This window comes from Microtus ochrogaster (assembly GCF_000317375.1).
Source record: "Microtus ochrogaster isolate Prairie Vole_2 chromosome 14 unlocalized genomic scaffold, MicOch1.0 chr14_random_2, whole genome shotgun sequence".
Lineage (NCBI taxonomy): Eukaryota > Metazoa > Chordata > Mammalia > Rodentia > Cricetidae > Microtus > Microtus ochrogaster.
In genome coordinates this window covers 3,762,525-3,774,122 of record NW_004949097.1, presented here as the reverse complement: position 1 = coordinate 3,774,122, position 11,598 = coordinate 3,762,525, and the positions used below count along the sequence as shown (strand labels likewise).

Below are 11,598 nucleotides of genomic sequence, written 5' to 3'. Positions count from 1 at the left end.
CATTAAATTCTTTCATAGCTACTTCATAACTGTAATTTTGCTGCCATTATGAATTGTAATGTAAATATCTGGTATACGGGATATCTGATATGCAGCCCCTGGGAATGGACCATTTGACCCCCAAGGGGGTTGAGACCCACAGGTTGAGAACCTCTGACCTAGCACATCACCTCGTCTATCCTTGGGAAGTGGCACAAAAATAGCAGTTTCTCACAGTGCCCGCGATGTTCATGTCGACAACATTCATGGTCACAACACACAATCATGTATTTTAATCATACAAAATCCAAAGAATTAAATGCCACTAGCTACACCAATGAAAATGAATCTGACAACAGAAAAGAAAAGAAACCCAAGAGAATCTTCTGTCGGAATCCATACAGACGCTCTATGATATTCGTAAGGGTTGGTGTCCAGTAACTGTCCTAGCATGCTGAGTTGGTTGTCATAACTTCTGATTTCCCATCTCTTCTGGGTGGGGAAAGAAAGTGCATTTTTACAGCCTATCGCTTTAGAGAAACTGCTCTTGTGTACACGGGTGGACAGAACAATAAATGGCGAGGCACCAAGACTAGCTCAGACAGCAGCGGAGCTCAGAGTCAGACTCAAAACTGCGGAATCAGCTCTGGCTGTTTGGAAAGGACCGTGACATTAGTTCAAAAGGGACAGGGAAGAAACTCCCAACTGTCAACAAGGAAGAAACCCACTGGGAACTACGACAAGTCAGACAAATAATTTTTTTCCTACTCTACTTTGAAACAGGTTTCCGTATTTGCAATAGGAAAAGATAAGCTGGCTGATGGGTTGTGGGTGGACCCTTTCTCCCCATCTGCCCACCCATTCCTGATCCCGTAGCTTCAAGGTTGGAGCGTGGGTCATTCTCGCTCATTTTCTTTGAAGTAGATTTATCGCTTCTTCCTGTGTGGCTGTGCCTCTTCAGTAGTGAGGTATACCTCTGTAGTAATGTTGGTTCTCTCCAGGGCTGTGGCATTGATCAATGATGTGGGCAGATAACAATTCAACGTTCTGATAAAATCACAATTATACAAAAATTATTGCACTTAAAAAAATCAGCCCAGCCCAAGCAGCAAAGGGCCAACTAAACTGTCAGGTAGCGCTGCGCTCCCTGCCCTTTGCGGAGCGTTTTGACCTTCCTGGAATCCTAGCGAATTTGGTCCATCAGACGTCCAGAAGTAAAGATTCCAAAAGATACCATAAGCTCCTTAAGGCTAAGTCTGGATTCTAGGAGGGAGATCACCTCCTTGGCCATGTACTTACTACACAGCAGGGACTCAATTTAGGTAAAGAGCCCCTGTGAAAACTCTGGAAGCTAGAGAGCATGGGTAGATACCATGTCCTCACCTGTGGATGAGAGAAAGATGGTTAGCAATCTGATACATTAACAACCTCCTCCAAATGTCACCTTACTATACAAACACACACACACACACACACACACACACACACACACACACACACACACTTTTTGTCTAGGTTACCTCACTCAGGATGAGTTTTTCTAGTTGGGACTTGTCCTTTCCACGGCCTGAATACTTTCTCTCCATTCACACATCTGTCTCTTAACTTTCCTCGTGCTCCATCCTCAGCTGGCCCATGATGCTCTGATTTTTCCTTGGTGGAGAGAGAGGTACCAGGATGATACTATCCTACCACCGTGACACAGCACATCTTCCGATGCTTCTGTATTTCTCCAGTCATGTTCTACTGCCCCCTCTCACTCGATCAATGACCCCTGTGCCTTTCTAGTGACTAAAATACTGCTCTGTTACTGATAAACGTAGAGGCTACTTGTTACTTTAGCCAGATCACATCTTGAGGTCAAAATGTGAGTGCACCCCCATTGAACACGTCACTAATGTTTCAGTGACCTCCCCAATAGCTGCTCACACAATGAGTGAAATCTAGGAAATTTTAGAAACCATAATCCTTAGGCTCTGTGGTCAATATTGCCTTTCTTTTGGGGAGTATCCATTACATTTCTAACTCTTTTGGGCTCCTCACCCCAGCTCATAATTCTTGTAATCAACACAACATTTGCACAGCTGTCTGGGTCGAGTCAAAAAGCACTGTCTCTAAGTGGCAGAGAGAAAACCAGTATCGGAATGATGAAAGGTTTGGGGCGGAGAGAAAACTAACCATGGATGTCAGAGGTTTCCTCTGCCACTGTGACCTCAAGGGGGCACTGAAGTTTCTCTGTGTGACACAAAATATGCAGTGGGTCTTTGTGACTCCCTGTGACCACTCCTGTGCCCCTCAGAGTCAAACAGGAAGGCTGTTGTGAAGTGGGTCTTTGTGACTCCCTGTGACCACTCCTGTGCCCCTCAGAGTCAAACAGGAAGGCTGTTGTGAAGTGGGTATTTGTGACTCCCTGTGACCACCCCTGTGCCCCTCAGAGTCAAACAGGAAGGCTGTGGTGAAGTCAGAATCACACAAGCCCCTTTGCGCTCTACTTACGGCTCTGGATCCAGAACTAGGACTTGCTGACGTTCTCATAGATGACATCGCTGATGCAGAACTGTTGCTTCTTCCTCAGCCACATCAGCTGCACACACTGATGGATAAAGATGTACTGCTCCTAGGAGAGACCACAGAGGCAGGCCTCAGAGCGGAGCATGTGTGCGGAGGAGGCACCCTTGCAGGCGGCGTGATGGTCAGGATCTGGTGCAGAGGGAAACCACTTGCATGTCTTTACCGAGACCACGCTGTAACTTGAAAACCCAAGGTATTGAACTTTAAAGGTATTTTATCAGTGGTAGATCCTAGAATGCCACTTCCCACGTGTGTGTGTTTGTGTGTGTGTGGACGTCTGTGTACGTGTCCTTGTGTGTGCATTTACATGAACACGTGTTTGGGGGCCAGAGGTCAGCATCAAACATCTTCCTCTATTATTCTCCACCTTATTTTTATAGCACAAATTTCCTCACTGAACCTGGTGCTTAGTGATTTGGCAAGACCAGTTGGCTAGCAAGCTCCAAGGGTCCTCTGTCTCTGTCTCCCGGCACTAGGAATATAGGCTACTGTCCTGATGACCTGCTTCTAATTTGTGTGCTAGGGACCCGAACTCAGTCCCCTATGCCTGCACAGAAAGTCCTGTACCCACTGGGCTGTCAGCTCTGATGCCCCATACAGCAGAATGTATGTCATGTCTTTTTCTAGCTTCATTGAGGAATGGTAAGTAATATGTGGGTAAGCTATAAAACATGATCTGATGCACACAGGGAGATGGTTATCAGACATGTCAGTGAATGGTGGCCATTCTCCTTTCTGGTGATGAGAGTACTTCCAGAACTTCTCTCTCAGCAAATTTCAGGTACCCAGCCCCAGCTTTCTAAGGTGAAGTTGCTGCATGGTACAGAGTATCATGGCACAGTGCTGAAGGCCATGACATGTAGCTAAAGAATTCCCACCTCTTTGTACATTAGCACAAACTCTAGAAGTATAAATTAGGCAATGAACATGAAGAGGGAAAGAGGGGTTAATTCCTTTCTGATTATATTACAAAAAAAGATCCTAAAATTGAAAGCAATAGGGAAAATACAAAGAAGTTTCAAGCTTCTCTATGTTACAAATGGCAAAAGGGAGAAGCATATTAGAAGGGAGATGCTTTCAAAGTGACTCCACAGCGGCAAAGAGTTAGCTTTTGTTGGATGGTCTCACAGATCAGGAACACCTACAGATAAACAATCACTATCTACAACATGCCCGGGAAGGAGAAACTGTCTTGTATTACTAATTTGTGTCCATGTTTATTAGGGATTTTTAAAGCAAGTAGAAGGAATATTAAGACATATGCAAATGGTGGCCGAGTAGTTGGGTGGGGTGGCACATGGCAGTCATTTCAGCTGCAGGGAGGAGGCTGAGGCAGGAGGAACAAGAGTTGGATGTCAGCATTGGCTGTACAATGAAACTCTGTCTCAAAAAGTAAAGTTCCAGTAGGGAAAACTGTAAATTAAAATGTTTATTTTCATATATGAACAGCACAGCTAAAGAAGGGGAAAGGAACACATAGTAATAATTTTGAGCTTATTAAGGTAGTCATCATTTCTTACTGTTGGAGAGGTAAATTAATAAATGGTGTGGGCACAGATAATAGTATAAAGTAGCAAAAGCTGAAGTTAATGCTCAATAGATCATGTGCTTTTTAAACAGACACAGACAATGGGAAAATGCAGAAAAATTTTCAATGTTCTACAAATAAGAAAGCAATCTAAAGAAACATTCGTCTTTGAAATGGAGTTTAAGAGCTTTGGGTAGTTTGAGATATATGTGTATATGTGTATATTAATATACTATGTGGAAATTCAGTGTGAAAGAAAGGCACGCATATGTATGTAACACATAAACACAAATGCATGTATGTATGTATGTAACATACATGACTGAAAGCTGAGATAAAATCCCCTAGATTAGTTATCTCTGTGCCACTAAATAAGTTGATTTGATGGTTTTTTTTTCCTTCTTTACTACAATTGTTTCATTATAAGTGGCACAATTAAACATCACTCCTAAATAATCCAGCCAAGAGGGCCACAGGATTTTAAACGGTCTCATGTAAACAACTTAACACAAAAGATAAAAACAAATGCTTCAAGCCCCAGCAGGCTGGAACCTCACCTCTGTTCTGAACAAGCTTTGGAGAAAACACGTTCCCTTATGTTGTGATAACACAACCCTGAGCCTCAGCACACTGAGCCGCCCGCCATGGTCCTCACACATGGCTCCATTATTTCTGGGGTTATATGAACACTGAGAATGGACAGGGTTCTGGTCTGGACTCTCACTCCACAGCTGCCCACTAGCCAAACTTCGCGTCGAAAACACAAACAAACGTAACACATTTTCCTCAGTGGTGCAGTCACAGGGAACTTGCCCCTGCTCCTGTAAATAATCCCTCATCCCTGCTCTTAAAAGTGCTGTGATGAAGCTCCTTGGATCCCAGGAACACACAAAGACGTGAGGAAGACTAATTGGGAAGGGCAGGGGCTCAATGGGAGTGGGGCCAGGGAGTAATGGGGGTACGTGAATGCGATCAAAATCCATTATACACACGTGTACAAATGCCGTGATGAATCTCACTGTTAAATATTATTCATCTAATTATTATGTATAGTTAGTATATACTAGATAAAAAAAAATCTGAAACTCCAAACCAAGCAAAAGCAATCATCACAATGACAAAACCATAAAGCATTGGAAAAAGTAAGTAAAAGACTATTTATGGATAAATCCATAAGACCCAGAGAAAGCCAAGCTGCCCATAGCGAGGACAATCTGCTCAAAGCAAAACCCCAAATGACCTCCAGAGAGGCAATTGGAAGAAAAACAAACGAAATGTTTGCTAAGAATAGAACAGAGTGCAGGGGGAAGGAAGGAGGGGGTTACAGCCATCTGTAGGTAGTGTAGTATGAATTCAAAGCACTTGTATGGATCCTGTCATCTTATATATAAGACATCTGCTATATTCTTTATGACAATGCATGAGAATTTCCAGCCGCTTTAGAGATGAGAAGTGAGAACCGGAAGCGGCGACCTGATTCGTGAAGTCCTAAAGCTGAGGCTCTGGCCCTCTCCCCAGGTTCCGGCTCGGTGTTATCTCTCCACCAGGATGGAGAAGTCCTGAAGTATGCCAATCAAATGAAAATGGTCAGGACCGAAAGGTCTGGTCTCCAGAGAGACCCTGAGGACATGACTACTTGAGTTAGTCACTTTGGCCATTCCAGGGGATCGCATGGTGTGTTGAAATCAAGGAGGTCAGCAGTGTGTAGAGGTTGGAAACGAGAAGAAATGTGTTTCTCCATTCCTGGGTTGATCGTGGCCAGGAAGACCAGCGCTCAGCTGGAGACAGATTCTGTCCTCTTGATTGGCATGCTTGATTGACAAGCACAGGGAAAAATCATTTTGTTCTTTGTTCTTTACTTATTAACCAAGTAAATTAGCAGGCAGCGGGACTCAAATGTGAGTGGGCTGAAGGACAATGTGAGATTAAATCCACTTAGCATTGGAAAATACAGGTTGGACCAGGGAGAACAGAGAAACAAGTAAATTAGATAAATGAACAAGATGTTCTAGATCTAACCGATAAAACAGGCATAAACACACAAGCGGACAGTGTCCATTGCTGAGGGGACTCAACGGGAAAGCTGGGGGGTTGGAAAGGCAGGAAGCCACAAGACCTGGGCCAGACCTGGGCCCCTTTCATGACTTTGAATCTCTCAGCAAGTTCCTGGAAGGAAAGGCACACTTTCAAACGACTGTTTTCATGGAGCTGTCAACCAGAAATGAGACTGTAAAGAAGGAAGCCAGACACCTAAAACTGTGGCCAAAAATAAGGGAGAAAACAAAGCATTGTCCTAGCTGTGCGGGAAGCCAGCCCCATGGAGACTGGCCTGGCTTCGGCGATTATCATACCTGAAGACAAATAGTGGAGCGGGGAATGAGCGGGAGGAACCGTGTATAGAAAGGCAGTTTTAAAAGACAGATAGTTGTCAAAAGTCTAAACAGTCTGTAATCAACATCGATAAAGTTAAAAGGGTATAAATGGAGAAAGTCTTGATTCAGATAATTCAACCAGCAAGATGCTTAAAATACGATGTCTTTTAAAATATGGGGATTTATACATATTATATAGGAATATGTTATATGAAATGTATATTGCATATAATGGATGTGGTTTTATTGCATCCTGGGATATGTGTTTATGGAAGTTGAAAACCAAAAGTTCGGGCTCAGATCCAGCCCCCATTTCCTCCCTTCCCACCTCTCCCTTATCCTCCCACCACTTTCCCCCTTCCAACTTCAGACGCTCTTTTATTTAGACTCACTGAGTATAAACAATAGCGCTGCCTGAGTGCGCAAGGGAGTGGGACATCTTCTGGATCCTGGGTAGCTTCCCGTGTCCTGCTTCCCTGCAGAAACCTGACTGCTTCTCCCTAGAGTCACCCACCAATTGTCCACAGCACCCCCGTGCCCACATCCCCCTCTCCACGCTGGGATTTTGTCTGGTCTGATCTTATACAGGTTGTCCTTACTGCTGCTGCAGTTCATGTTGGCACCCACTCTGCTGTGTTCAGAACAATGCTTCCTTATCATTATCTACGGCCTCTGGCTCTTGTTATCTTTCTGCCCCCTCTATCAAGAGGAGTGCTGAGCCTCTGGAGGAAGGAGTGTGATACGGACTTCCCCTGTAAGGCTGGTCATTCAGCAGTCTCCTGCAACCTGACCAGTTGTGGGCCTGCCTGTGAGTTGCCATCTTGCAACAAGAAGCTTCTCTGAAAGGGACAAGATCCTGCCTAGGATCTGCTTCCTAATTGTCATTAAGGTATATGAGTGTTAGTGGGTCATTGACCCAAACTACTGTGACCTGGGTGCAACCTGGCAACAAACACATTCGAATGACTCTACTGAGCCTTGTTCAGACAGAGCTGGAAAGATAGGGCGGGAAGAAAAGCAAATAAGGATAAGAAAGTCAATGTGGAACCTACTCTGCCATTACCCTCCGGGCTATTTGAGTTATATTGCCATCTAGTGGTGCTTGGTGGAAGCTGCAGGAGGAAGAACAAGACGTTAAAAGAATTTACGGTCTTGTTCTGTTCCTCAAGCCTTCCCCTCCCTCACGCTCCTCCAGGAAATGCTCTATTGTACCCTTGAGGCCAGGGAGTGATCTTACAGACAAGTGATTTGGATTATAAAGAAGCCTCTGTACTTGGGTATTTGCATACACACACAGAGGTCCTCTCTGGCTGTCGCTGGTGGGCTGTGCAATGTGGCCCGGAGCTATCCTTCCAGGGTGAGTCCATTCTAAGGCTTCAAGGGAATGAATGACTTGGGAAAGAAACCGGCAGAGGGAACATTGGTAAATAACCCCTGGGGAATTCTGGGGTTTAAGAGGATGGGACAGCGAAGGTGGATTGAGACTGGCAAACCTTAAAACCAAGGGAGACAGATGCACAAATAGAACCAGGAGTTGTCATCTAAAGTGAATGGAGACAGTCACATGGAGAAAGAAGCCAAAGCAGTGGGGAACTTATTGACCAGCCTGTCATCTCAAGTATAAGTCAAATGGTATCTGTCCTACAGTCTCCCTTTGGTGGCCCTTATCCAGAGTGACTGCCACCTTCAGCGGGCTCCATACTACCCAAAAAGCTTTGATTCTGCTGCAGACACATCTGCAGGCTCCATGTCCCTAAAGGCAGAGGAAGCCAGAACAAGTATAGTTACTTATACACAATATAGGAGGCTAACACCTATGTATTTTGTACTGGGGTCATCTGGAATAAACACAGCAAGAAAATGAGAAAGACAGATGTGAAATCACCCCAACAGCCCTATTAAAACATGGAGTTGGATAAGGGGGGGCTTTCGGTCAAGTGCAAACTTAAGCATACCTATTGCTTCAGTTCTTACCTCTGTCTGGACCATTGACATCCGGTATGACCTCATTTCCGAAACCAGTCCTAAGATGTCCACGAATTCATGGTCTCGAATGTGCTGCAAGAGCCTGTCCAGGGCAATGAAGGTTCCTGTTCGTCCCACGCCGGCACTTCAAAAGAAGGTTCAGATGGCAGGTGAGTTGTGGCAGGCTTCCCCGCTGTTGGAAGCCAACCGGAAATGCCTAAAGCGGCTAGCCCTGATGGGGAAAAACTCCTAGCACAATGTCTTCCACTTAGCTGTGTCTTGAGAATGCAGACCTGGTTAGCGTTGCTCGGGTGTCATATTTTTGACCATCACTGATTCTTCCTTAAAGAGGCAAGAGTTTGCACCACTGGGGTCTCTGGTTTTGGAGAAGAGTAAAGATCATTGGAGCTGATCCTCCCTCCCCCTGAGGTAGGGTTGCACAATATCAGCCTTCTGTCTCAGGAACCTGGAGCCCTGCTCACAGGTTCGGTTTATATGCCCACTGCCTAACTCTAGCTTAGGGCCATAGACCTTTGTACATGTTCAGCTCCCCGTCACAGATTGTGCCTTCATTGATCTGCCCCAGGAATATGCACGAAATTCTCAGTGATCCTTTAAGTAACTGCTTTAAAGTCAAAGCTAACGCTTGAAGGCCTTCTCATGCGGTCTCCGGATCCCAGCGCTCAGAGTGTGGCTAGATGTGGACCGCTATTGCCAGCTCTCCACACAGGCTCCACCTCTCCATGTCAAAGCCAGCTCTCTTCTCTTCTTCCCATCAGCCAGAGGGCTGAAGGCTCTGAACTCTAAATCACACTCACATTATGGACAAAGAAACGGTCAAAGCCAATTTACATGTGGGATTTGCTAGAGGAAAAAACCAAAACTAAAAGCCTCAAGTTCAGAGCTCAATTTGCTTTTTTTATTAGATAATTCTTCTCTCCCAGGGCTTCTCATAGGAAATGATCTTCCACTAAGTATGCCCCTGTCAAGTCCCACCCCGAACAGCACCTCCTGGCAGCTGTGGAAGGAGTGTGTGCCTTTGACCCCACAGCTGCAAGCCGCAAGAGAATTGTTTGGAGAATAATCTCATTTTTCAGCGGCCTGCTTTGAAACTGAGAAAGTCTATGGTGGGCAGATGAGAAGGACTGGGTCCTCCTTCAATGGCAACTTAGCGGCTCACCAGCACTGCTGATCCTGAACATTTACACACTTAACACACACACACACACACAGCACGGCAGAACACACATACATACACACAGCATCAACATGGCCTATGGAGACAAAGAAGTAGATCCCAGGTTAGCCATGTATTTGCTCTTGATGGACTTGTTGCTAATGCCTGCCCTGATATCCCTACCCTACTTCTGCCTCTTTGAGTTTGCCCAACAGTTTTAGGACATTTTGTCATGAGGATAAATTGCGTGTTCACTAGTGGGAAGGCAAGGTTTACACTAGAGGTAACACTTCGTATAAAGCATTAGTATGAATTGTGATTTGAAGTAATGTTAGAAGTCGTTCATCCCATTTTACTTTTGCCTCTGAAATTCCAGACGCAATTTTAAAGTGCAACCATATTTATCAACATACCGAATACTTTTATGTTTGCTTTCCCGCTGCTTTCTCTTAAGTCTGTTTAGACTGTTCTGAGTCATGAGAAGCTTTGTAGAATTTGACCCGAGATGTATTGTGTTACACTCACTCTAGAGTTCAATGGTGATGTCACATGGCATTTGGCCTTTGGAGACCCATATGTGGAGATTTGAATTGTAATTTTTTTTTTTTTGCTCTGGTTGAGTGAACTTTTGTAAATCTTTGCATCTCTCTGTTCTCATGTTCTTTTGCTCTTAAAATTGGGATAATAACATCTATTTTAAGCTGAGCATCGTGGCACATGCCTATAATCCCAGGACACAAAAAGCTGAGACAGGAGAATGACTACAAGGCTAGTCTGGGCTAAAGAGTGAGTTTAAGGCTAGACAGGGCTACAAAGTAAGATTCTATCTCATGGAAAGCAAATTAAAAAAATATTTCCCACAGTCTATAGAAATAAATGAACCATATGATAAGGAAGCAGTAAATACAGTAAGACAACTAGACACGGACTCAAAAATCATAATTTATATAAAGAAAACCATGGTATATATGATGGTTAACATTTTCAAGTTAACAGGACCCAGATTCACCTAGGACAGTGGTTCTCAACCTTGCTAATGCTGCAACCCTTTATCACAGTTGCTCATGTTGCAATGATCCCCAACCCTAAAATTATTTCCATTACTACTCCGTAACTGCAATTAGTCCTAATCTGATTTCCAGGATATCTGATATGTAATCCCTGTGAAAAGGGTTGTTCAACCCCCAAAGGGGTCACAATCCACAGACTGAGAACCACTGGCCTAGAGACAAGTGCCTTGCCTGGCTGTGAGCAAGTTTCTAGACAGGTTGACTAGGGTAAGAAGCCCAACCTGAAGGCAGGCAACACCATTGCACAGGCTGTGGCCCCTGCTTGAATAAAGAAGAGAATGCTGGCCACTGCCAGTATTCATCTCTCTGCTTCATGACAGTGGCTGCCTTAAGTCCTCACCACCATGATGTCCCACCAAGACAGACTGAACCCTTGAACTAAGTCAACTTTCTTTAGTGGTCATTGTCAGCGAGACAGGTAACTAACAGTAAATGCCAGATGAAGGTTACCTGCAGTGGATGATCATGGGCCCTTTGCTCTTGGTGGCTTGCTGCCGGACCATGAATACAAACTGCAGGATGCTTTCGGCCGCATTTGCTGGAGGCACACCATGATCAGGCCAGGCCGTGTAGTTGAAATGCATGACGTCCTGTGCCTCATCAGCCTGTAGGGGAGAATTGCCAAAGACCATGGATTAGTCTCTAGACCTGGCATGGCCTGAGCCACTATGGCATAGCAAGCTGGTCCTACATTCTACTGCTCTTTATTCCCGTTCCCTTCCCAACTCTGAGCCCTGGCATGGTACTCATCAGGTCCTGAAAAGAAAGGTTAATCATAATTGTACAAAGCCCCCAAAGATGGAGACACAGGCTAACCCGTATTTATTAACCAGCGGCTAAGAACATGAGCAGACTCAGGTTGACACCCTGCCTCTGCCATTCAGAAGCTGCCTCAGGCCTGGCCAGTGAATTTTTGAAAACTATTGTTTGTGTCCT

General features: G+C 44.8%; 1 protein-coding gene across 2 annotated transcripts in view; it reads right to left on the bottom strand.

Annotated features, from left to right (window-relative positions):
• Positions 1 to 257: 257 nt before the first annotated feature.
• Ptpro (protein tyrosine phosphatase, receptor type O) overlaps positions 258 to 11,598 on the bottom strand; it is a 204,392-nt gene continuing 193,051 nt past the window's right edge. For both annotated transcript variants that reach the window (XM_026787925.1, XM_026787926.1), the window contains 4 exons: positions 11,113 to 11,267; positions 8,425 to 8,560; positions 2,476 to 2,596; positions 258 to 1,362 (listed from right to left, as the gene is read on the bottom strand). In XM_026787925.1, coding sequence (XP_026643726.1) covers positions 2,492 to 2,596; positions 8,425 to 8,560; positions 11,113 to 11,267 — 396 coding nt within the window. In that variant the 3' untranslated portion in view covers positions 258 to 1,362; positions 2,476 to 2,491. The remainder of the gene's footprint in view (positions 1,363 to 2,475; positions 2,597 to 8,424; positions 8,561 to 11,112; positions 11,268 to 11,598) is intronic.